The following is a 27106-nucleotide window of genomic DNA, read 5'->3' on the forward strand; positions in this document are numbered from 1 at the left end:
ATGTAGCATTCATACATACAGAATACGAACAAAGACTGAGAATTACACCTAACATACAGGACAAGAGAAGTCCTACTATGTAGCATCCCTACATACAGAATACGAACAAAGACTGAGAATTACACCTAACATACAGGACAAGAGAAGTCCTACTATGTAGCATCCATACATACAGAATACGAACAAAGACTGAGAATAACACCTAACACAGGACAAGAGATGTACTACTGTGTGTAATACATACAGAATTAAGCTCACCATACACCAGTAGAATTGTATTAAAAAATGTAATCTTTCAAATGTTCCTTTGATTTTCTAATGGTTAATGGGGTCAAATCAATGTTTTTTTTCAACCGTGGTGGCGAGAAAATTTGGAGGTGCATGGTTTTTATATCTCGAAGGAAATTCTAACTGTGAATGTAATTTTCATTTGGGAAAAATCGTACATATGCGCATGTTCTAAGCTAAAAAGAAACCTATTTAAAGCGGAGCTCCAGTCACCTTGGCAGTTTTTTACAAAAGGCACCCCTGTGATTCTCTTTAGTTGCACAATATAAAAAGAATACTGTTATAAATGTATTTCTTCTTCTTGCTTGGAAATATGACATTCATCGCAGGATCTCAGCAGACAGGCAGCGGCCATTACTAGTGTGGGCATCTGAAGCCTGCTCCTACTTGCTTCTGGGATACTGGCTACTCAGTATGCACCTCCCGAATTTGCGCCTGCGCAGTAAGGACAGCGCGGCACACTGTGTTGCTTACAGGTTGCCATAACAATGGCGGCGGCTGCAGAAGTTCCCACCCCTTTGTTATGGCAACCTGTCAATCAACAGAGAACCCAGAAGAAAAGCAAGTGTGGTCTGAAGGTTCCTGAGATAGATGACGGTGATATCCCAGGAGCCCTAGGGAATCGCCTAATGACGTAATCGCCTAGGCGGCCGGGACCAGACTACAATAGAAAAATAAGGTGTTTAGAAGGAATTTTAAATAATTGCCATTACAGACTGTTCTGCGGATGAGCATTGTGTTTCAAGGAACATGAAAAAATGGGTGGAACTCCACTTTAATACATTGGGATTCCATTCAAGTTGCAGGACTGGATGACATTTTAAGGGCCTTCGAATAAAATTAGTTAACTGATGGCAGGAGCAAATACTCTGATGATCATTTTTTTCTGAATTTCCATTCACACTAAATTCCAGTGGTGTATGACCAGGTTAAGGACATATACTGAGAATCGCAGTCTTTCGCATGAAAGTTGGTATGCAATGAACTGTGTATGTGTTACGGTGTCACTGGGTTTCCAGATCTGCTCTGTATCCTGGTCTCTCAGTATAGCATTCCATCTTCCGCCTCAATGCCCTGTCAGCAAATCCTACCCATCCTGATCTGCCCCCAGGCACAAGAAAGCAAAGACTTCAGAGCTTCCGTTTAAATTCCCCTCCCCCTTCCACCCCGCCAGTGTCCTAAGGCACAGCGATGTAACACTAATGCAGCCTGCCAGCTGCTGTGCCATGCACAGAGCGCCAAGCTGACTTGTGTGCCAGGCTCAGGATGAGTCTACTGCAATTTCACGTATTAACCCTTTCATCTAATACAGCACTCCTTCAACTTAAAGTTCTAACACCCTCAAAAGAAATCTTAGTTTTGGAGAACACTGTAAGGAAAACAAGACTGTATTATGTTTATTAACCACTTTCATGCCGCCTACCGCAGATGTACTGCGGCAGAGTGCCCCCCCACACACCGGATCACATACATGTGGATGATCCAGCTCTTCTTGGTAGTGGGTGTGCTTGCACCCCCCCCCGCCCCTGCTGTGCTGTCATTTGGTACAGTACATGCGGATCAGCAGGTCCTGACCAATGATTTATGATCAGAACCCGCTGATTGGCTTGGTCAATGACAAAAGAGAGCCCTGTGTTGATAAACAACACAGCGCTTGCTAAAGACAGCAGCCTTTTTTTTCCTTCCTGTGTATATTATTAGCAGTGACATTCAGGGCTAGTTCACACTACATGCAGGTCAGTTTGCTATTTTTCTGCATCAAAAATGCATGCACAGTGTTTTCCATGTATTTCCATGTATTTCAATGGCCGTGGTTCACACTAGTGCAGTCAGTTCGTCAGTTTCCGGTGCAAAAAAAAAAGTAGAATATGCTGCATTTTTTCTGCACAGAACCATACTGGAACATGGAAAACAGCATCAAAACTGCACCAGAACTGCATGCGGTGTGAACTGTAAGCAAAAATGTATCCAAAATGCATCCAGAGTGTGCACAGTGTTTTCCACGTATTCCAATGGCCCTGGTTAACACTAGCACAGTCAGTTTCCGGTGCAGAAAAAAAAGTAGAACAGGCTGCGTTTTTTCTGCACAGAACTGTACTGGAACATGGCAAACTGCATCAAAACTGCACCGGAATGGAGTGTGGTGTGAATTGTAAGCAAAAACGTATCCAGAATGCATCCGGAGTCATTTCTATAGTGTGAACTGGCCCTGAGGGCACTTTTTTTCTGCATCTAAACTGCATGTACAGTGTTTTCCATGTATTCCAATGGCCCTGGTTCACACTAGCGCAGTCAGTTCCAGTCAGTTTCCGGTGCAGAATAAAAAAGTAAAACATGCTGCATTTTTTCTGCACAGAACCATTCTGCAACATAGCAAACTGCATCAAAACTGCACCGGAGCTGCTTGTGGTATGAATTGTAGTGCTCTGAGATTGTTCTATCCACAGTCACAATTCAATGTCAATATGTCTGCACCAGTCTATGAGTCTTCCTAAATGCGTCGCCTGATAATATTTGTGTATATCCAGGACTGCCAGGCCTCCGTGGTGTTTGGAGAGAGTAAGTAATCGCCATTGTAATCTAGGTCTCTTATGGGCCCATATAAAGTCAGTAAGTACGGCATTTGCTTGTTTGAAGAATTCCCTGGGTATATGGATCGGTAAGGCTTGAAAAAGATAAGTGAATTTAGGTAAAATGGACATTTTAATGATATTACATCTGCCAAACCATGAGAATAGACCTTTTTGCCAAGTGGAAAGTAGGCGCGTACTTTACTAAGTAGAGGGACAAAATGTAGCTCATAAATTTGGCTTAGACGTGGAGGAATATACAGTTGTGTTCAAAATAATAGCAGTGTGTTGAAAAAAGTGAATAAAGCTCAAAATCCTTCTAATAGCTTTTATTTCCATACACACAAATGCATTGGGAACACTACACATTCTATTCCAAATCAACACATGAAGAAAAATATATCAAATTTGTGTTGTTCCTCTAAAAAAATTGAAGAAAAGTGAATATTAGACTGTTCAAAAAAATAGCAGTGTTTGTATTCTTCTTTACAAACTCAAACATTCACTATATAAACTGAAAAATGTTTGAAGATTTTGCTTTCCTTTGAATCACTTAATGAATATTTAGTTGTATAAGCACTGTTTCTGAGAACTGCTGTACATCTGTGTTGCATGGAGTCAACCAACTTCTGGCATCTGTGAACAGGTATTCCAGCCCAGGATGATTGGACTACATTCCACAGTTCTTCTCTATTTCTTGGTTTTGCCTCCGAAGCTGCATTTTTGATGTCACCCCACAAGTTTTCTATTGGTATAACATCCGGGGATTGGGCTGGCCACTTCATAACGTCAATCTTTTTGGTCTGGAACCAAGATGTTGCACATTTACCGGTGTGTTTGGGGTCATTGTCTTGTTGGAACACCCATTTCAAGGCATTTCCTCTTCAGCATAAGGCAGCATGACCTCTTCAAGTATTCTGATGTATTCAAACTGATCCATGATCCCTGGTATGTGATAAATAGGCCCAACACCATAGTAGGAGATACATCCCCATATCATGATGCTTGCGCAACCATGCTTCACTGTCTTCACAGTGTACTGTGGCTTGAATTCAGTGTTTGGGGGTCGTCTGACAAACTGTCTCCGGCCACTAGACCCAAAAAGAACGATCTTACTTTCATCAGTCCACAAAATGTTGCGCCATTTCTCTTTAGGCCAGTCAATGTGTTCTTTGGCAAACTGTAACCTCTTCAGCATGTCTTTTTCAACAGTGGGACTTTGCGGGGGCTTCTTACAGATAGCATGGCTTCACATAGGTGTCTTCTAATTGTAACAGTACTCACAAGTAACTTTAGACCTTCTTTGATCTTCCTGGAGCTGATTGTTGGCTGAGTCCTTGCCATTTTGGCTATTCTTCTATCCATTCGAATGGTAGTTTTTCACTTTCTTCCACGTCTTTCAGGTTTTGGTTGCCATTTTAAAGCATTTGCAATTATTTTAGCTGAGCAGCCTATCATTTTCTGCACTTCTTTATATGTTTTCCCCTCTCCAATCAGCTTCTTAATCAAGGTACGCTGTTCTTCTGAACAATGTCTGGAACAACCCATTTTCCTCAGAATTTCAGAGAGAAATGCACTGTAACCAGCATGTAGAACATTTGCTGCCAAACCACTGGATTACAGTAGCAGGATCCCCATTGGTTGTCTCTAGCTCATTGTCTTGGTTGCTTGCTCACAGAGCAGAATATCCCCGATGAACCCATTTGTAGCGCTTACCCCTGTAGGAGCCACTTGGTATGGTGGGTTTTCTGTTCTTCCAAGGCTCTGTAAACCACTCCATTCCCTCTGACACACCTGATTGTATATAATTAGAAGGCTGCATATGCCTGTATGACTTAAACGTTAGTATTATGCCAAACTATATTCACATCCATGAAATAGGCCACAGGAAGCTTGATGGCATATACAGTATGTATATTATAGCAAGGTAGGATAAACACAATGCACAAACCAATAATCAAGTCAAATAATATGTTAGGATGCACTAGACTAATTAGAGGGGAATACTTGCCTTAACTATGGAAAATAACTTAAACTGCAATAAGGCTAAACTGGGGACAACAGGCTTGGTGGCCTGTTGTCCCCAGTGGCTTGATCTTCATGATCTGATTCCGAAAAGCTTTGTTTTCACTGGTGTAGGCATGCACATGGCAAAAGGTCTCTCCAGCTCTGGTTCCAGCACAGCAAAAGACCTTTCTGTCCTCAAGCTTTATGTATACAGCCCATTGCTCCAGTCTCTGCATACCAGCCCTCCGTGATTGTTTCTGTAGCACAGCACTGGCAGGTCCAGTCAGCAGGTTCACACCACTCCAGTTCCAAGACACAAGGACTCTCTGTGGTTCAGTCTCTCAGCTCTCCAGGTGCTCAGAACACATAAATGGGTCTGTACACTCTGGTTCCCATACTGCTCTGTTTTCTCTCTGGGTCAAAAGCTTGAGAAAAGTCTCTCTCCTCCATTTGCAGGGGATCCCTGGGTGTTGAAGACCACTAACAAAGATTGTCTCCACACCATGCACCCACAAGACTACATTTCCCAGTATCCTCAGCGACTGCCTCCTCATCCTCTTGCTGCTGATTGGCTCCTCACCTTGTTGAGAGGGGAGGGTGGGAGGAGAAGGAGCAAGTACACAGAGCCTGCGCTGTACTCTAGCCCGGCAGCACATACCACATCTAAGGATGGCAAGCATCAATATATTTTTCACTCACTTACTGTATATATGTAGGAGCGTCATTGTCACCCTAAACTGCTCTATTTTGAATACAAACACCTCCCTCTCTCCTTATCATCCTTTACAGGGGACGGAGGTAAACTAATGCAATCAACACAACTATGGACTGCTTAGCTAAAGTATGCTCTTGGGTTTAGATGTGCTTTCATTGTATTGTACTTTGGCAGCCCTGAAATGATATTGTGTTCCAGATGAAGAGAAGAATGCATGGGAGGATCAGGGCAAAACAGGCATTGTGTACTATGTACCTTGTACCAGTAAGTGCACGTGGTAATTTAAACAGACAGGCAGCTAATAGTTGAATCATAGTGTCCCTTGAGGCAATGGTAGTCTGCCCATTCTCCTACAAACGGAAGTCTACCCTGTGTCTCCTCGCGTGATTATCGCTTTAATTATTTTCAATAATGTGTCTCTGACCTCCGTCTGTGATTTCCATTCAAGGCTGGGGGCTGCATTTTGTCAGCCAGCTCGCACATTAAAATTAGACTACAAGCCATCTTTATTCTGAAGCCTGGAGAGGCTGGGCTGTGTACACATGTATTATGAAATTCCAGATGGCAGCTATATTAATAGATATAAAATATTCAGGCTCATCGCCTTGTACGGAGGGCATGGCACAAATTTAATCAGCTTATCCAAGTCCCTGGCTTTTCTAAAAATATTCTGTCACCTTAACTCTTTTGCGTCCAAAAGGTTATATACAGCAGTTGTCGGGAAATTCTGGTGCCCAAACCCCAACTTTCACTGCCGAAGTCTAAATTTAGAGCTTGCCCAATAAACAAAGTCTTGATGGCTGTTGAGAAGTTATAAAATTCTCATCAACAAAAAAGACATATCAATCACAGGCCAAGTCCAGACTTGTAAATCTTAAAATACATCTAAACCTAATCATTAAAATCTCATATAAGCTTTAGCACATTAATGTGATTGCAAAAGTTGTTTTCAGTCTTTTTAAACCTCCTGCTTTCATTAAAATAATTGCTGGTGATCCAGACAAGTGTGTCCCACATGTGCTCTTAAATTGCCAAGTTTTTACACTTGTCTCTACAAGTGGCTGCGCCGATATACATTGCACAATGTGCCGCCTCCTCTGTAAAGCACTTCAGGCTGCATTTGCATGCTTGCGCCCACCACATACAATGCAGGATTAATAGTCCTGCATTGTACATGATGATACCAAGACCTTGCCCACAGAGTGCAGCGTCAGGGAGATAAGGACAGCACTTGAGTGAGGAATCAGGTATATAATAATGCCTGTTTCAATCCCCAAGACTATAACCCTTGCAGTGTAGGGGCCGTAATGAAAGGGTTATTTATTTCACATTCCTGGAGTTCAGCTTTAATGTTAAAAAAAGGTTAAATATTAATTTGTAATGATTATCTGCATACAAACATACAGCAATAGTGCAGCCTTTTGGCCTCCTGCAACCTATACAAAAGGTTTCCTATACACTTTGGGGGGGGGTTTACTAAAACTGGAGTGCTCAGAATCTGGCACAGCTGTGTATGGTAGCCAATCAGCTTCTGACTTCAGCTTGTTCTGTGAAGCTTTGACAATAAAACCTGGAAGCTGATTGGTTTCTACGCAAATCTGCACCAGTTTTTTCACGCTCTAGTTTTAGTAAGTCTCCCCTTATAAGTGAAGCTGAAATCATTGATAAACTGAAGTCTGAAAGTGATTCTAAAGGCAGAAGGTTTTTTACTGGTCCAGCTATGTGCACAAGAGCAGCAGCCCTCTTAGCTCTGTCCCTCCTCATTGGCTCAGAGATAGCAGCAGGAGCCATAGACTCCTGCTGCTGTCAATTACAGCTAGTTATGATGGATGAGGGGGGCGGGGGAGAGCCACACTCTGTAGGTCAATGGACACACAGAGTGTGGCTCTTGAGGAAGCACACAGCAGTGCCCCATAGCAAACAGCTTCCTATGGGAGCACTGAGCCAGGAGCGCTGGGGGATGGGGGCAAGAGGAGGAGGATCAGAACTGTTCTGTGCAAACCTATTGCACAGAACAGGCAAGTATAACATGTTTGTTAGTTTAATAAAAAAGGAATCAAGCATTTACAATCACTTACACTCCTGGCACAAAACTTTCATTTAAAGCAGAACCAAAGGGAGTTATACTTATTTCATTCAATGGTTTCTGTGCCTTGGTGGCGCAGGCATGCTCTCTCAGGTACCAGTCTTTGGCTGTCTCCATTGCCTTCATTTACGGGATGAATTGCTCTTGTGCATGTGGAGAGTCACAGGAACAGTGTCAGCAATGTAATCTGACCGGGGCCTTCCTACTCACTGTTTGTGACAGTAGAACTTTAGTTCCATTTTAAATATATTTCTCAATAGCCACAAAGGATATACAGTGGTTATAAAAAGTCTACACACCCCTATTAAAATGTCAGGTTCCTTTGATGTAAAAAAAATGAGATAAAGATAAATAATTTCAGAACGTTTTCCACCTTGATATAGCCAATAAACTTGAACAACAAACTGAAATCTTTTAGGTGGAGGGAAGTAAAAATAAGAAACTAAAACAATATGGTTGCATAAGTGTTCACACCCTTAAATTAATACTTAGTTGAAGCACCTTTTGAAGTCTATCAGCATGGCACATCTTGACTTGGCAATATTTGCTCACTCTTCCATACAAAAACACTCCAAATCTGGCAGATTGCAAGGGCATCTCCTGTGCACAGCCCTCTTCAGATCACCCCACAGATTTTTGATCGGATTCAGGTCTAGGCTCTGGCTGGGCCATTCGAAAACTTTAATCTTCTTCTGGTGAAGCCATTCCTTTGTTGATTTGGATGTATGCTTTGGGTGGTTGTCATACTGAAAGATGAAGCTCCTCTTCATGTTCAGCTTTCTAGCAGAAGCCTGAAGGTTTTGTGCCAATATGGACTGGTATTTGGAACTGTTCATAATTCCCTCTACCTTGACTAACGCCCCAGTTCCAGCTGAAGAAAAACAGCCCCACAGCATGATGCTGCCACCACCATGCTTCACTGTGGGTATGGTGTTCTTTTGGTGATGTGCAGTGTTGTTTTTGCAGCAAACATATCTTTTGGAATTATGGTCAAAAAGTTCAACCTTGGTTTCATCAGACCAGAACACATTTTCCTACATGCTTTTGGGAGACTTCAGATGTGTTTTTTGCAAAATTTAGCTGGGCTTGGATGTTTTTCTTCGTAAGAAAAGGCTTCCATCTTGCCACTCTACCCCATAGCCCAGACATATGAAGAATACGGGAGATTGTTGTCACATGTACCACACAGCCAGTACTTGCCAGATATTCCTGCAGCTCCTTTAATGTTGCTGTAGGCCTCTTGGCAGCCTCCCAGACCAGTTTTCTTCTCGTCTTTTCATCATGTTTGGAGGGACATGCAGTTCTTGGTAATGTCAATATTGCACCATATTTTCTCCACTTGATGGTGACTGTCTTCACTGTGTTCCATGGTATATCTAATGCCTTGGAAATTCTTTTGTAACCTTCTCCTGACTGATAGCTTTTAACACTGAGATCCTTCTGATGCTTTGGAAGCTCTCTACGGACCATGGCTTTTGCTGTAGGATGCGACTAAGAAAATGTCAGGAAAGACCTACTAGAACAGCTGAACCTTATTTGGGGTTAATCAGCGGCACATTAAATGATGGCAGGTGTGTACTGACTCCTATTTAACATGATTTTGTATGTGATTGCTTAATTCTGAACACAGCTACATCCCCAGTTATAAGAGGGTGTTCACACTTATGCAACCACATTATAGTTTTTTATGTTTACTCCCCCCCCACCCCAAAAAAAAAAAAAAGATTTCACTTTGTTTTTCATTTGAGTTGTACAGTTTATAGGTCACATTAAAGGCGGAAAAAGTTCTGAAATGATTTATCTTTGTCTCATTTTTTTACATCACAGAGACCTGACATTTTAACAGGGGTGTGTCGACTTTTTATATCCACTGTACATCCTTTTTCTATGCACAACAATGCTTTTACAACCCATATATCATCCTGTAACATAGCAGCGACATCATCAGCCTGTACAGAGAGCAGAGCTGTGGAGAGCAGAAAATGTGCACTGTATAGGTAGCAGCATAGACACTGAAAATGCACTGGTGGTAAGAAAGAAGAAAGTGGCTGAGGTGAATTAGCAGCAGAAGAGTAATGCAGGGAGTGCAGGGGTAAGCTGTGGATGAAGGGTGCAGGGGGTGCAGAGGTGCAAAGGTGAGCTGTGGATGAGAGGTGCAAAGGTGAGCTGTGGGCTGTGGATGAGAGGTGCAAAGGTGAGCTGTGGATGAGAGGTGCAAAGGTGAGCAATGGGCAAGGAGTGCAGATATGAGCAATGGACGTGGGGTAGAAGAGTAGTTCAAAGGTGGAGCACTTTATTTCAGGTGGGAGATAATGAACGTTCAACTGCTCCTAAAGCGGGGCTTAGCCAAAAAAAAAAGTTTGGGAACCACACATTTTATGGTAAATAATCCAACTACCATGGAATGTGTGAATGGAGATGTTGGTTGACTAGGAACATGACAGGAAACTGTGTGAAACAGGGAATAGATAGAACAGGGTTGAGGGTTCACAAACTTCTCTTCTTTATCTTCCTTAATACATACCTTGAATTAAGATTACCTGTGTAGCTACAAATTCTGCTTTATGTTCCCAGAATTTATTAGAACCAAAGCCTTTAACACTACAGGAAAGGCTCAGCTGATTGTGAACAAAGATCATTCTGCAAAGATGCTGGTTCCACTGTCCAAAAGACAAGTGTCTATGCTAGCTGCAAATATACAAACAATCACAAAAATGTGAAAATGTGCATTTTGCAGTGACATAATTCCTCCCTGAAAATACACGACAGCTAAAAAAAATCTTTTCATTTGTGTGGCAGTGATGAGTCCTGTGGTAAGAAGTTGTTGTGCACAGCCTGGGACATTCGGGAAGACAGCCAGACAAGCGAGACCACATTGAAGCAGCCTGGAGATGAGGAGGTGGTAACCAAGGCCAGTCTGCACCATACAGGCTCTCCGGTGAGAATGTCGAAAGGGAAAAATGCAGCTACTTGTTCGCATGGGAACAACAACGACTATGAGCTGTCCTTGGATCTCAAGAACAAACAGGTGAGAGGATCTGGTCAATGGGCAAGAGACACATCGCTGAAGTGCCATTCACACCTGGTGTTTCCAGAATGTGCGCCAAAATGCACACTAGTGTAATGGCACCCTTATCACGGGCAACAAGTGTGCATTTGCTGCACCTATTGTTGCGTGGCAAATGAGAAAAAACGTGTGGTGAAAAAAACGCTTCTTCTTTAGGAGCTTCTTTAGAGCGTTTGTCATGCGTAGGATAGCCCATTCAAGTGGTTGGGCTGCCCTATGTTTTGATGAGCGGAAATGCTCCAAAACACGCAATCGTAAACTTGAGTTGCTGTCACACTCAGGATCAGTACAATTGGTAGTTATAGTTTCCCCGAAATTTCAGCAAGAATTTGAAAAATTCTGTAAAAGTTTGCCATTTTGGGTCCATGGGAAAAGTTGAAGTGTAGGTGTTTTTTGGTGGTTTTAAGGGTGCATTTGGCTTTAAATGGCTGCTGGTGACTGCAGAAGCCCCTTTCAACTACCCTGGACCTGTTCTTGTGCCAAAAAGCACCCATTAGCCTTATTATTTTACTTTTTTTCACAGAAGGACATAAAGAGAAAGTGAAAAGAATTAAAATAAAACATTGATAGTGACAATACACAAGTAATCAAACACACACAAAAAGAAAAGAAATACAAGTACAAGGAAAACAAACATAAAAAGTTTATTACCTCCACATTTCATATTCCTGATATATGTGTGTTACCTTATACTTACATTAAAAAGTATTCTGTTGTCTTTTCATTTCTTCCTTTGTATGAAATCCCTGGTGACCCTGCCAGTCCTGCTTTCTTATTAAAACCTAAAACTGACCACACACAGCATAGAAGCACAACGTGGTCAGTTTGCTTCTTTGCTTTCTATTTGGAAGCACAACTTGCCTGTACTCCAGTGAGCAGACTTGTGCTGCCACAACCCTCTGCACAGCTCCTCAGTGGGAAATTCAGTGTAACTGTTTTTCTGCCTCCTGATAGCCCCCCCAGCACAGCTGTCACAGGGCATTTCTGTCTCTGCATTTTACACTGTGCCTGTGCTGCACCACACCCCTTCTTCCCCCACCCCATTGCCACAAGGATTCTCCACCCTCACATCTCTAAGCCCTTTATTCAGCTGAGAACAGAGGTCAGGTGAATGCTTATAAAAAAAAATAAAAATATGTAGACTATGAACAGGTGCTAGACAAAAAAAATGGAAACACTACATGATTTTCAGGTGTGAAAGTGATGACATGTTTCACGTTGAAAGCGAAATTGATGTAACATTCCTTTGCTTCCGCTGTGTGATGAATCACCTAGCTAACAGGTGGGAGGCCTCACTTTTATAATTTACTGCATACGCTGTTAGTAATATGGAGTTATGTCAGAGCTTATGGAGCTTCAGAGTGCAAATTGTTAGTGCCCGCTTAGCTGGTGCCTTTGTGACCGAAGTTGCCAATTTATTTGCGAGGTACAGTATCAAACGTTATGACAGCATATACAATTTCCGGAAAAACATCATTTGATAAGCATAAGCCCGATCAACATGGTCAACTGACCAAAAGAGACAAAAGGACATTGCGAAGGATTGTGACCCGGAATAAGAAAACAACTGCTGCAAAAGTGACTGCAGAGCTCAATCTCAGTCTTCACGGGACTCCCTGCACAGAGATTGGGCTCTCACAGAGAACCCAGATTCTGTACTAACAATCAGGAACTAGGAGGCTATGACTGATTATGACAGTGATCAGTCTCTGTATAGCCCACCCATGTGTTTTTTCTCCTCTTGAATGGAGACAAAGATACATTGTATATTTTTCTCCTTTGAGTGAACAGAAAAATGTAAACAAAGAATTGTGTGTAACAAAAAAAAGAAAGAAAAAATAACTAGACCAGCGTTTGATCTAGGTCAGGGTTAGGGTCAAGGTTTGTTTTAGGTCGGATAAAAAAAGCAAAGTTCACACTATGGATTTCTACTATAGGTACAAACAACACATAACATACACATATACAGTATCGCTGCGATCATCAGTAGCAGGAAAATTTATATTGAGTTGTTTTTAGGCTGCAGGTTATGGTAATAGCAAGAAGTATACAACTTAATTAAGAGAAAATATATATATTTTTTTTATATTTTGAGCCAGTTTTCCTTTGTAAATAAAGAAAAAAATCAGGAGATATCCATCACCATTAACTACCAAATGAAAGCCAAATTTGTCCTGAAAACAAGGTATAATTCACCTGGATACACTAGGTAGTTGCAATGATATGTATAGTTTTACTAACGTATCAAAGTTGCAAAACCATTCAGGCGATTTTGTTTTACCCTGCTCCGTGAAGGGGTTAAAAAAACAAAACGTCCATATAAACTCAAACCCTCTTAATTACAAAAAAGATCAATTTTACTTTTCAAGCTAATTTTGCCAAAGCAGCTTAACAAAGGAAATGGAAAGTTTCTGCAGAATTTTGACCAATGATAACATTTTGTGGCAAAATCAATTTTGCAATACTACAGTTGTTGGTGGATCTAAAGAAGGTTGTGCAGTCAAATTATGACAGTCTTTCTAATTTTATTCCATAATTATCTCCAATTTCAAAAAGTCTTTTTCCCTATGCTAAACTCTCTATCTGGTATAGACATACTGTAACTCCAATAACCAGCCATAGATGGATTGAATCTTGGGCAGTTCAGCATGTTGCCCATAGAGGTGCAAATGAGTAGACCAAGGTGAAGCCGCTGCCTCGGGTGGGAAATTCAGGTACATTCAGTAAACAGAGAATGGTCTTGTATACATAATCTTAAAATAGAAGGACCAACTTCCCAATGGGGAACCATCCAGACACAATGTAAGTAAGTTAGGATAAAGACAGCATGGTATACAAGGTAATCAAGGCACGTGTTTGACATGGATTCATGTGAACTGAGTTTGTTTTTAGGATACTTATCAAGATCCCCCTCTTTGGAGTTGCAAGGTGGATTTCACGAGGTGGGGTAGGGCACCCTTCCAAAAAAAGGGGGTCACACAGGAATTTATCTCCCTAAAGAAAGATACAGGGATCCAAATTAATTGAACTTTTATAGGATCATCATCTTCAATAAACTAATATGCCCTATCAAAATCAAAGGAAGAGCTGACCAAGTCTGACACCACTCTTGCAAGAGATACAAGAGGGGAAGAAGGTTACGGCCAAAGAAATGGGTCGCATCCCTGGTTACCTGGACTCTTAGGTAGCGGAATTCCTCCACCCAGAAGAGCTGGGTGGGACTAGCCCCGGCACAGGCTTTTTCATCTAGGGCAAAAAGCAGTGACTTACCCCAATTAATACATATACCCAAAAACGAGGACACTGTAGCAGATGCCCCGAGCCTGGAGCGTTGTCTTTACTTGATTGAACGTCTGTAGCTTCTGTGTCTCCACTGTATAATCAGGAAAAATGAGAAGTCATCCATTTTTGTAGGAGAGGTCCCCCTTGTGTCACGCAGCCCAAAGAACCTCATCCTGGTCCCGATAGTTGAGCAGCTTCAGGATGAAGGTGCGGGGAAGAAATCCAGGGGGACCCAGGCACGGTGGGTTACGATGGGCACACTCCACTGTTGTGAAGAAGGGAGAAAAGTGGGTCTCCAGCAACTGGGAGCGTAACAATTCTACTACGGGTTCTTGCCTTTGGCACCCTCAGCCAGGCCCACAACGCGGAGGTTATTCTGCTGATTGCGGTTCTCAACATCCTCCGCTCTATACTCCAGGGCACACATCTTCATTTGTAGGGAGGACAGCGTCCTCAACCTGGCCCAAACGCTGCTCAGTGGTGGTCACCCGGGAGCAGATTTTGTGGATGTCGTGGCAGAGGAAGCCCATATCCAATTGCACCATTTCAATTTTAGTGGTAAGGGCGGCCTGAAAAGCAGTAATAGCTGCCATAACACCCTGAAGACCGGGAGGTGGAAGGTCAATAGGTTCTGCTAGGTCGGTCTGTGACGCCATATTGGAGAAGGCCATATTGGAGCTTCTTCCCTTTATAAGGCTTTTGGCAGTTCTACCAAGCATCCGAAAAGCAGGGAGGTACTGCCCTATTTACAAAGAACTCTGGAACTGGAGAAAAAGATTCCACTGCCCGCAGAGCTCCAACAGACACAACCTCTCAGAGTGCCATCTTGGCCACGCCCCCATGAAATAGATTTTTAATGGTACATAATAAAGTTGTTTTTACGGTATTCAGTTTCTCTTCTATATGTCCACATAAAGTCCATAACTACATATTTTGTTCATAGTTGTACATGATTTGCTGGGATGTGGACATACAGCACACACAGTCTGGGTTTCTCTCCTGCTATAGAGCATTTCCATAGTCTCTTCTCATTTTAGAGCGGACTGCAGCATTGTAACAGGCCAAAAGTTGGGAAGTCTGCAGCAAAGTCTGATCCATGTTCAGCATTTCTTAACAGATCCAAAAACTACAAAGACAACAGGATTTACATGACTGTGTCATCTGAAACCACATCTCAGTCCAGGAAGTAGATAGTGACCCTTGTTAATGCCTAAACAAAGATGGCACCATCTTACTGAAGAGAAAAGCAGATGAAGCTGTTGTAAGGGGGAGTCCTGTGACCTCTATGAAAGAATAAATACTTGGAAGTGTTACACTGACACATTACTTAGCGTGAATGAATGTACCATGAAAAATTATATTTCATGCTAAGTCTGCTTTAATGGAGTATGGATAAAGATTTTGGGAAGGGTTCTGTGCAGGCAGAAGCACTGATTGACCTCTGCCTATGATTCATGAAAACAGAGTCCTCAGAATCTCTCCTGACCTTCTTTGCTTTTTCTTCTGGAATAATATAATTTCCAAAAGCCTGATGGCAAAAGGAAATGCTGAACTCTCTATGCCATTTGGAGAAATGTGATTTGTATCTCTTTCATCGCTGCAGCACTACAGTTCATGCCCTCTGAAATTAGATTTTTTTTCTTCCCTTTCTAACTTTTAGCCAGCTTGGTCATCACTCAAAGTGTTTTTAAACTGCCACTTCATAGGACAACAAATGTCTTATATTTCAAAAGAAAATTAATCCTGCTTAAATACCTATAGTCCTATATTGAAATGTACAAAAGGTTCCTCCGTCCCTTCATCAACATGCCATTGAAAATTTTAAATAAAATATTTCTGCTTTCATGAAAAACCTTATTTTGACCCAGTGATATCTTCACTGGGTATCTGTGCTTCTCTATGTAATGCAGAAAGATCATTTCTGGTGGGAAGGGCTATACATTTCTTCCTGAAAATAGCAGACTGCCCTAGGTAATGTCCATATGTGATGCTGAGCCTCCATGATTGAAAGTACTAAAATCCAATGAATAAAAGGGAAAGTCAAGCAGGCTGTGGAAAGTGCTAAATGATGCGGGTTGTCCTCTGGCCAGAAAATGAGGTGGGCTCTATCTGATTGCTGTAGCTTCTAATGCACACTGTAAGAAACTCACAGTGTATAGTGAAATAAGAGTAAGCAATTTCACTTCAAGCAACTTCTAGTACAACTGTGCTAGACTGAAGGGAAGGCTGGAGTTCAGCTTCAAAGCTCCAGATAGAGCACAATAATTTATATAGAGAGGGAAGGGTTAGAGCCACTGTTGGGTTTTCCTCGCTATCAGTTTTCCTTTGTGGAGATTTTCCACACTTCCTGCCAGGGCAGAAAGCTATGGGAAATCTGTTGTATGTGTCAAGGAGAAACACCAAAACACATTTTTGAACTGCTAAAAATGTTTTTTATTGCTATGCATCCTATCTCAGTGACAAGCATTACCCCTACTTATTGCCCTAGTGTCACAGAACCAGGAAGTGAGGGTAAATCCTATCAACGTTTCTAAACCTTCCCTACAGATTTCAAAATTATGAAAAAAAGTTTTGGCTTTAGTTCCACTTTATATGAATAATAAATTAACAGACAAAGATCACAATATTTTTTATTTTGTTGCAGATTGAAATGTTGGAGCACAAGTATGGTGGTCACCTAGTTTCCCGAAGAGCTGCATGCACTATCCAGACTGCTTTCCGTCAGTATCAGCTCAGTAAGAACTTTGAAAAGATCCGAGACTCACTCCTCCAAAGCCGACTGCCCAGGCGTATCTCCCTGCGAAAGGTGCGAGTGCACAACCCTGATAACTTTGCCTCTGCTGAAAAGGCTCTTCTTGAGAGCTACAACCTGATGGGCATTCCCTTGGTAAGGTCTCCTTCACTTCCAGCCACTATCAGTGGGGCATTGACTGAATTGGAAGACTCCTTCACTGAGCAGGTACAATCTTTGGCCAAATCTATTGATGATGCTCTTAGCACGTGGAGTTTGAAGACCATGTGTGCCTTCCCAGAAGCTGGCTCTTATCAGATCCGAGAGACTTTCATGCAGCAAAATCCAGAACTAGAACCTCCAAATCTGGAAGAAGGAGAAAATGAGGAAGGGCAGTTTGGGACATTGCCGAAGAGCAGCAGCACGTTGATGATGGCTTTCAGAGATGTAACTGTTCAAATAGACAATAACAATATCTCAGTCTCATCATCGACTTCTTTGTCTATGTCCAACTGTCTTGCAGGGGCTCAAAATACAAAACCAGAAGAAGATCGGGGTGGTGGAGAAAGAATTCCAGAGCCTCCTTCTCAGGAGGTACCAGCAAATGAGTCTCAGCTTGTTCAGAACTCCTTCCCGGAGGTCAATGGAGAAGGAGTGGGTAAGGAACTAGTTGGGCCTGTGCAGGCTGAAACAGAACCAGCTGACCTGTCAGAACAGCTGAGCAGCAGTAGCACGTCTACCTCAGCAAAGTCTGTGTCAGAGGTCTCTTCTAAGGAGGCCTTGCAAGCCATGATCCTCAGCCTTCCTAGGTACTATTGCGAGAATCCAGCCAGCTGTCGCTCTCCGACCTTGTCAACGGACACCATGAGGAAAAGACTCTACCGCATTGGACTCAACCTCTTTAACATGTGAGCAGAGGCCAAGGGCTAATTAGCTAGTGGCAAAATTGCTATAGGTTTGACAACAAAGTGAAATAAATATGTAAATGTAAAACTGTTATCTTTGTTTTGGATAGAGTAGAGAATGTCTAAACCAGGGGTGCTCAACATGTGACCTCCAGGATGTCTATTATGCTATTCAAATAAAAAATATGAATTCTGAACCATTACATTTCATTGTGGCCCGCGACTGGTTACCAAATCACTTAAGTGGCCCTCACTCTTCAAAAGGTTGAACTCCCCTGGTCTAAACCCCTAGGTATTTCTTTTTGTGTCTATGTCCTATTAGGGAGATTTTTTTTCAGTTCCAGCACAGTAGTAATAGTGGCAGTGGTAGATTTATATCCTGTCCGAAGAGACTTAAAATGAAAACTACAATTACCACTAATGCAAATTGTTCACTAAACACTCCTTTTTCATGATTTCATCTTTATAAACATGCTAATGCACTATGAGCTATGAATATAATACTTTTCAGGAGGGGTTCCTTGAGACCTAAAAATTATTCCTTGGGTTACTTTGGAGTAAAAAGTTTGGGCAAGGCTGGCCTAACCACACTCTAGTGTGACTGTAATATTCTCAAATACTGCACCTCGACAAAAAACACCTCTTTTCAGTGCTGGTTAAATACAAAGAGCTACAGCCAAAGTGTTTAATGATGAGCGCTGCATCAGAGCAAATACAGTATGCTCTTCTTGTAGGATTGATTGCATTGTCTGTGTAATTTGAAGGGAAGGCCAGATCTCCAGTATAGGATTTCTGTATGTTACCCAAAATGTGAATTCATGCTGCAAGGTTCACCTTTCTTTTAGCTACAGCTTTGACTGTGCCACCATCTTGACTTTGCAAGGACTTAGAGGTATGTGTGTGGGACAGCATTACTGATACAGTTTTATTATCCTTACACGCTAAGATGTCTGGGGGGAGCAGAAACTCTCTGTCAGGTTCTGCCATTACTGAGAATATCCAAGTTCTTCAAGACAATAAATATATAACACGTGAAAAAAAAAAGTATCTATAAAAAGAAGAGCACTTGTAACATTTTCAAAAGTTGATACCTGATATACCACAACCAGCAGGACTGCTTAACTATTCTCAGCCTGCTCCTACTACTTTCCACCCTGAACAAAAACAGGGGTGCAAACGTTTTTTTAATTCTCCGAGCTCTACTCAAAATAATACATAATTATTTCGAAATATTCCAATCTCTGCTTTTTTTAAGAAGAAATTGGGTAACATTGTTTTTTTCTCCACAGTAATCCTGACAAGGGCATTCAGTTCTTGATCTCCCGCGGTTTTATTCCAGACACCCCTATTGGGGTGGCACATTTTCTGCTTCAGAGGAAGGGTCTTAGCCGGCAAATGATTGGAGAGTTCCTGGGGAACAGCAAGAAGGTCTTCAACCGTGATGTCCTTGAGTGAGTAACAGTCCAATACTCCAAAATTCCTCATGAGAGACAGCCAAGGGTTGCTCGTGATTAGTTCCATAATGGTAGACTTGGTTGAGGGCCAGCAAGCAATACCTCTACTTAACTTCTACAAAGGCACCTTTAAATGAGATCTAAACCCAGTCACTACAACCTCATATTATCTTTAACATGTTAATGTAATTTCAAAAAAAGTTGTTTTCAGTTTCCTAAAACTCTGCAGCTTTCATTAAAGTAATCTCTGGTGATCCTGCCATGAAGGTCCTTGTTCAGGCACTTCCTGTTATACAGTGACAATGATCTATTCCTGTCCCAACTGAGCTCTTGCATTGCCACCCTGCCAGATTGGAGCATATATGCCAACTTTTATTTTGCCCATAATTACACTTTAAAGTTCTGTGCAGTGCTGCAGTTTTTTCTTTGTAGTCTAGGAGAAAGTATGTCATGAAACAAAATTTGTACAAATAAAATATATCTTTCATGCAGAGGATAGGACTTCTGTGATATGCATTGCCCTCTTTTGTCACAATAACTCGGATACTGAGCTCCTCACCTGAGCTCTGTAACTAGGTCAGCCTAGTCAACGCACATTACACGCTCCAAGCCCTCACGCATCTAGATGTACTGCTATACTGAGCTCTGTAAAAAAGAAATGATTACAAGGGCAGCTGAAAAATTCTCTATTTATGACAGAATAGAATTCAGAGTGTCTAAATCCTACTTATGGAGCTGTTACATTTACATGATTGGAGGACTGGAGTTACCCAAGGATTGCCCAGGGATGAGTAGAGTACATTTTGTGCAAAAAAATATGGCTACAAAATTACATATTTTGCAATCAGTCAACTCTCGATTTCCCCATTAAGCTGGTTAGGTGAAATTTTCTTGAAAAAAATCCACATATTTGTATTTTGTTTTAATTAGAGGGTGTTTTGTAGGTGGCATTTGAGCTTTGTTGATTGTAGAGCTTTAGGTCTGTATCATTGAGGGAGTGTTGGACCTCTGCATACAGTTTTTCTATGCAGCATCTTGGCAGGGTCAGGCTTTTCTACTCTGCTCTCTTAAGCTGGGTTCACACTAGCCCGCAGGCTGGGGGCTGGTTGTGGGTGCAGGAATCGCACCTGTTCCTGCACCCACAACCACCCGCAGCCAAATCGCATCATTTTGAACGACACCCCCCACGCATCTCAGCCTGCAGCGTGATCACGGGTGTGGGAACCGCAGGAAAAAAGACCATGTGGTTTCCCTGTGGCCACATTTTTAAAAGTGCATGCATGAGGCACAACAGCCCATTCAAATGAAAGGGCTGCCGTACCAGAACAAACACGAGCTGGACAGCCTGCACTGGTGTGAACCAGGCCTAAATAAAATTAACTGTAGGACTTTGCTCTATTTTTGATTCAATGCACAAGAATCAGATCTAAACTGAAAATTCAGCTGGGTTTTAAATATTTTTTATTTGATCTAAATATTGAAAGAAAAGGAATTGAAAGAAAAGGTTTGTAAGTGTTTCAGGTTTGTTCAGTAAGGTAGAGAATAGTCTGCAAAAGGCAATAATAAAAGAGAACCCAATCAAATTTTAGTTTGCTGCATCCAGATCAGTAAAACAAATTCTGATTGGTTACTAGCGCTTGCAATAGTTTGCTCACTGTTGTTTTCTGCATCAGTTTGAAGACAGAGAGACAAGCATATATGGTGACAGGTTCCTTTTAAAATGGAACAACAAAAAAAAAAGAATTCCTTCACATGTTTCTGACTTGCAAAATGCTGAGTGTTTGATGTGCTGTCCACTTACCTCTTTCAGCTGTGTCGTGGACGAGATGGATTTCTCCAACATGGAGCTGGATGAGGCTCTACGGAAGTTTCAAGCACACATTCGCGTTCAGGGTGAGGCACAGAAAGTGGAGCGTCTTATAGAAGCCTTCAGGTGAGGCCTTCATATCTTGTGACCTGAGCAGAAACACTAAAGGTACTGTGGTTTCACTAACATCAAGTTCTTCTCCCCACCATAGCCAGAGATACTGTATGTGTAACCCGGAAATTGTACAGCAGTTCCATAATCCCGACACCATCTTCATTCTGGCCTTTGCTGTTATCCTGCTCAACACGGACATGTATAGCCCCAGCATCAAACCTGACCGCAAGATGATGCTGGAGGACTTCATCCGTAACCTACGAGGTCAGAGAACTGTGCCTGGCTAGTTGCATTTCTTTTTCAATAAGTTAACTTACCATTGGAGGACTGGCAGGACAAACACAGCCAACAGACCTTTTTTTGATAGAAACAGTTCCCAAAGTGTGTCATGGTAGCACAGTGATTAGATGAGATATGGGTGAAAGGACAGGGTTTATTGCAATCCAGCTTTCCATATCATCAGCTTTCTTGTAAATAAATGCTCCACTTATTGGGTTTTGTAGTGCATTCCATGGCCTTTGCCATACTGGAACATCTTTGTACAGTTGTGGCTGCCTGGGTATCCTCAGGATGTTGCTGGTTTAGCACAGGCCATGTGATACTTTAAGAACCCACATGGTGAATTCCCTTATAGAACTACCACGCAAAAATGGCAAAGTTTTTCCCCTTACACATTTTATTTTTATATATTTCTCAGGATGCATTAACTCCAGTCTCCCTGCTGCCATTCCAGTGAAAGGAGTTCTGAAGTGCTCCCCGTGGATTGGGGTGATGTCTGGATTGGGGTGATATCTGAGTGTGGGGTGATGTCTGAATTGGGGTGATATCTGAGGCTCTAGGTCCTTGCTGATGAGACCGAGTAGGCTAAAATAATATTATCCTTAGGCCCTTGTTCAGGTTCAGCAAAAGCCCTTTACTGCTGGTTAAGGTGTGTTGCTTTGTCACTGCGGCACTCAGAACTCCTCATTAAAATATGGTAGACAAGCAGTAAAACGAGGTATCTCCTTATGGCTTTTGTGAACCTTTTTCAACATATCTTCCCAGGGGTGGACGATGGAGCAGACATTCCTCGAGATATGGTCGTGGGAATATACGAACGGATCCAACAGAAAGAACTGAAATCAAATGAAGATCATGTGACTTACGTGACAAAGGTGGAAAAATCCATCGTAGGCATGAAAAGTGTACGTTTCTTTCTTTCAAATGCATAGGTTTTTTGGGAGATTATCTAAAGTTTGAGGTGGCCTTAACATCTTATTTGGATCTACTTGACTTTCTTTGAGAGAGTTTCTAAAGATGTCCAGGGAGAGCTGATTGAAGCTGTTGGCTACTAATAGATCCAGAAACACTAGTCATAAAACAGTTGATGGGTGGAATTTCTATGCAGAACAAAATTGTCAATCAATAACAGGGAAGGGGCATGTTTATAGATTTACCACTCTCACTTAGGAAGTGGAAACCTCCATGCACACTAGGGGCAGAAGTTGTGGTAGAAAAAAGTGGAATAAAAATGCTTATGGCTCGTATTGCAGAAGACTTTATTATTATTATTATTATTATTATACAGTATTTATAAAGCGCCAATAGTTCGCTCAGCGCTGTACATTACAAAGGGGGACAGAACATGTGACAGAACAATACCAATACAATGCAAAACATGAGGGGATCGAGGGCCCTGCTCTTTCGAGCTTACAATCTAGGAGGGAGGGGATGGTGGCACAGGAGGAGATAGCTGTGGGGGATGGAGTGGTAGAAAGAGTGGAGGAGGTCGGCAAGTTAGCAGGGGGTGGGGTAGGCTTCCCTGAAGAGATGGGTTTTCAGGGTGCGCCTAAAGGAGAGGAGAGTAGGTGATAATCTGATGGGTTGGGGCAGGGAGTTCCAGAGGATGGGTGGCACCCTGGAGAAGTCCTGGAGGCGGGCATGGGAGGAGGAGACCAGGGAACTAGAGAGAAGGAGGTCTTGTGAGGAGCGGAGTGTGCGTGCTGGGCGGTACTTGGATATTAGGTCAGTGATGTAGTTCGGGGCAGTATGGTGGACAGCTTTGTACGTTAGCGTTAGGATTTTGAATTTGATCCGTTGCGCAATCGGAAGCCAGTGGAGGGATTGGCAGAGGGGGGTGGCGGAGACAGAGCGGTTGGAAAGGTGAATGAGTCTGGCAGCCATATTCAGGATCGACTGAAGCGGGGATAGCCAGCGGCGAGGCAGGCCAGTGAGGAGGGAGTTGCAGTAGTCGAGTCGTGATATGATGAGGGAGTGGATGAGCTGTTTAGTGGTTTCTGGGGTTAGGAACGTGCGGATTTTGGCGATGTTGCGGAGGTGGAGTCTGCACGAATTTGTTAAAGATTGGACTTGGGGTTGAAAGGATAGGTTGGAGTCCAGAATGACACCAAGTACTCTGGCCTGCAGGGCGGGTTTGATGGTAGCGTTGTTGGATGTGACGGAGAAGTCAATGGGGGGTGGTGTCCGGGCTGGGGGGAAGACAAGAAACTCGGTTTTGGAGAGGTTCAATTTAAGGAAGTGGAGTGACATCCAGTCTGATATGTCACTCAGTAGGTGTGTGATTCGGGCTGAGACCAAGGGGGTGAGGTGGGGGGTTGAGAGATAGATTTGTGTGTCGTCGGCATAGAGGTGGTAGTTGAAGCCGTGAGAGTGTATGAGTTGGCCAAGGGAGGAGGTATAGATGGAGAAGAGAAGGGGCCCAAGGACAGAGCCTTGAGGGACCCCAACAGAGAGGGGGAGTGAGGGGGAGGTGGTAGCATTATAGGTAACGCTGAAGGAGCGTTGTGACAGGTAGGATGAGAGCCAGGAGAGAGCAGAATCTCTGAGGCCGAGGGAGTGTAGTTTTTTGAGGAGGAGGGGGTGGTCGACTGTGTCGAAGGCCGCAGAGAGGTCAAGGAGTAGGAGCACTGAATAGTGGCCATTAGCTTTGGCGGTTAGCAGGTCGTTGGAGAGTTTGAATAAGGCAGTTTCGGTGGAGTGTAGGGGACGGAAGCCAGACTGTAGGGGATCGAGGAGGTTGTTGTCGTTGAGGTGAGAGCATAGGCGGGTGTAGACTAGGCGCTCGAGGAGTTTAGATGTAAATGGGAGCAGGGAGATGGGTCTGAGGTTGTTCGGGTCATTAGGGTCCAGGGAGGGCTTTTTAAGTATGGGGGTGATGTGTGCATGTTTCAGAGGGGAGGGGAAAGTGCCGGAGGAGAGGGAGAGATTGAAGATGTGGGTGAGGGAGCGTAGGATGGAGGGGGAAGGAGGTCGTAGGAGTTGTGAGGGGATAGGGTCGAGGGGGCAGGTGGTGAGGCGGGCATCAGAGAGGATCATGGAGACTTCCTTGATGGTAGTAAGGTCAAAGGTGCGGAGTGTTGGGGGAGCTTCAGTATGAGGAATGTAGGGTGGGGTGGAAGAGGAGGTCAGAGCAGTGGTGGGGTTGTGGGAGAGGGGTGATGAGGGGGTAGCTGAGTGAGGGTGAAGGGGGTTGGAGAGAGTTTGAGCAGCGACGAAGTCCCTGCGGGTTATGTCGAGGGGAAGGGGAGATAAGGGGGTAGCTGTGTGAGAGGGGACGGGTTGAGAGGGCGTGTGAGTTGCGGCAATGTCCTTGCGAATTGTGTCAATCTTGTTTTTGAAGTGATTGGCAATCTCAAGGGCAGTGAGTGAGGTGCTGGGTGGAGGTGGGGGTGGAGAGAGTAGAGTGTTGAAGGCGGAGAAGAGTCGGCGAGGATTGGAGGAGAGGGCCTTGATGAGGGTGAAGAAGTAGGCCTGTTTGGCAGCATGGAGGGAGGAGGTGTAGATGTGGAAGGCAGATTTGTAGCGGGTGGCTGGAGCGGTCAGGGTCTGATGTTGCGTGTGGTTAAAGGCGCTAGTGAGTCAAGGGCTGTTGAGAGCGTGTTGTTGTAGGCGGTCATAGCCAAGTCGGGGCAGGACAGGGGGAGGATGCTGTCATAGAGATGATCAGCTGCAGAGTGGAGGGGGGCAGGGTTAAGGTTGCGGAGGTTACGGCTGGTAGTAATGTGACATTTGGAGGGGTAGGCGTTGGAGGACGAGGAGATAGAGAAGGTAATCAGGTTGTGGTCAGAGAGAGGGAAGGGGGTGTTAGTGAGGTTGTGGGGAGCGCAGTGGTTGGAGAAGACAAGATCAAGGATATTACCGTTGGAGTGGGTGGTGGATTGTATGCACTGTGCAAGTGTAAAGGAGGAGGTTAAGTGGAGGAGACGGGCTGTGTCTGGGTTGTCGAGGTTGACAGGGATGTTGAAATCCCCAAGGATGATGGTGGGTAGCTCAGAGGAGAGGAAGAAGGGTAGCCAGGAGGAGAAGTCATCCAGGAAGCGGGGTACGGATCCAGGAGGCCGGTATATCACAGCAATCTTCAGGGGGGTTGGGGAGAATAGTCGGACGCAGTGGGCCTTGAAGGAGGAGAAGGATAGGGAGGGGGGGTTTGGGAAGACTCGGAAGGTGCTCTGCGGTGACAGGAGCAGACCAACCCCACCACCTTTATGAGAGTTTATGGGCATTTGCTTTTATAAGTGCTTTTGACCAAAACAGTTGAAAATGCCAGGCACTTCTAAACTCCACAAGCGTTTTTTCTGCCACAATGCTCCTCTCAAAAATGTGATTCTGAAGGTTCTTTCTTTTCTGCCTTTAAACACTCTTCTGAAAATATGCCCGTAAATTCCATCATTTGCATTGACACATAGGCTAACACAGTGCTGCTTCTACAAGCTGAGGAAAAAAACACAAAACACCCGTATAAGTATATAAGTAGCATTTTTTATGTCCAGGGTACATGGACCCTAAAAGACTTTTGTTTTTTTTTTGCAAAGCATAGTGAACAAAATTATTTAAGTATGGATACATTCTATTTTGAAAGATCAGCCTAACCAATCATGAAATTTTAGTTATACTGTATATTCAATCTACTGTGCTGAGTCGGTCCCCAGCTTTGTATACGGTATGGATACTTGAACAGCATCATCTTCCTGATTTCTGTTGACCTGGGACTGTTGAGTGTCCCTACCCTTTTTTTTGTGTCCCAGCTCCTACTATTACATTCCCCATAGTATAAAATTAATTTAAAATTCAGCAGGAATAGTGAGAACCCCTCATAATGGGCATAGCAGGTGTGCAGACATAGGAACCCCCCAAGAGAGACACTGGCAGGTGGTTTAACTCTCCAACATCCACTAAACTATGAACTCTCTGCTCTGAGTGGACTGGCCCTTTAATCCTGTGATTTAATCAGTTATCTGCTAAAAGACAGTCAAACAGGTGGTACAGGAGGAAGTACATATTGTTGATGTGGCAGTCTGTGATTGGTTTTTGTGTTCCCCTGTAGGTCCTTTCTGTCCCTCACCGGCGTCTAGTTTGCTGTAGTCGTCTCTTCGAGGTGACTGATGTGAACAAACTGCAGAAACAAGCAGCACATCAGAGGGAGGTCTTTCTCTTCAATGACCTTTTGCTGGTAAATATTACCAAGCAAATTTTCCACTACTATGCTTGTCATCAGAACCGTTTGCCACCCTGTGTTCTCACAAAGAAAACCTGTCTCTTTCCTTCAGATCTTGAAGCTGTGTCCCAAGAAGAAGACCTCTTCAACCTACACGTTTTGCCGAGCTGTACCTCTCCTGGGAATGCAGTTTCATCTCTTTGAGAATGAATGTGAGATATCTTTTTGTGTGTGCTTTGAAAAATTAATGACTCTAGGGTCACTGAGAAAGTGGAGTAAAATGTTATACAGTATATACCTAAAACACCCTTCTGTCCAGTTACTCAATCATAATGTTTTTTTACTGTCTACCTGGAGTTCTGGATACTCCTACATTTATATACTGTATGCGTAAAATAGCAAAGATATCGTATTGGTTTTTAACCACTGCAATATACCAATTATTGCTAAATGAGCTCCTCACGGGAAAAATCTGTCCTATAGTAACATTTTCCTGTTACTCTTTCATTATATGAGGTTTTATAATGTTTTTCAGACGTTTTGGATGCTCTTGCATTCATATATACTTAAAAGAGAGAGATACATTACTGGTTGTTGTGAGCTTAAGTATGTCAATGATTATTGCTAAATGAACTCCTTGTGGGCA

At 43.1% G+C, this 27106-nt stretch overlaps 1 protein-coding gene across 7 annotated transcripts in view; it reads left to right on the top strand.

Moving 5' to 3' along the window:
* IQSEC3 (IQ motif and Sec7 domain ArfGEF 3) overlaps positions 1–27106 on the top strand; it is a 150176-nt gene that overhangs the window by 111246 nt on the left and 11824 nt on the right. For all 7 annotated transcript variants that reach the window (XM_089671753.1, XM_089671754.1, XM_089671755.1 and 4 more), the window contains exons 3-10: positions 10466–10694; positions 16660–17654; positions 18941–19102; positions 20916–21038; positions 21124–21290; positions 22071–22210; positions 26350–26475; positions 26573–26672. In XM_089671753.1, coding sequence (XP_089527879.1) covers positions 10466–10694; positions 16660–17654; positions 18941–19102; positions 20916–21038; positions 21124–21290; positions 22071–22210; positions 26350–26475; positions 26573–26672 — 2042 coding nt within the window. The remainder of the gene's footprint in view (positions 1–10465; positions 10695–16659; positions 17655–18940; positions 19103–20915; positions 21039–21123; positions 21291–22070; positions 22211–26349; positions 26476–26572; positions 26673–27106) is intronic.

Source organism: Staurois parvus, unplaced genomic scaffold, assembly GCF_062004578.1.
Source record: "Staurois parvus isolate SC_StPar_1 unplaced genomic scaffold, SC_StPar_1.0 ptg000114l, whole genome shotgun sequence".
Taxonomy (NCBI): Eukaryota; Metazoa; Chordata; class Amphibia; order Anura; family Ranidae; genus Staurois; species Staurois parvus.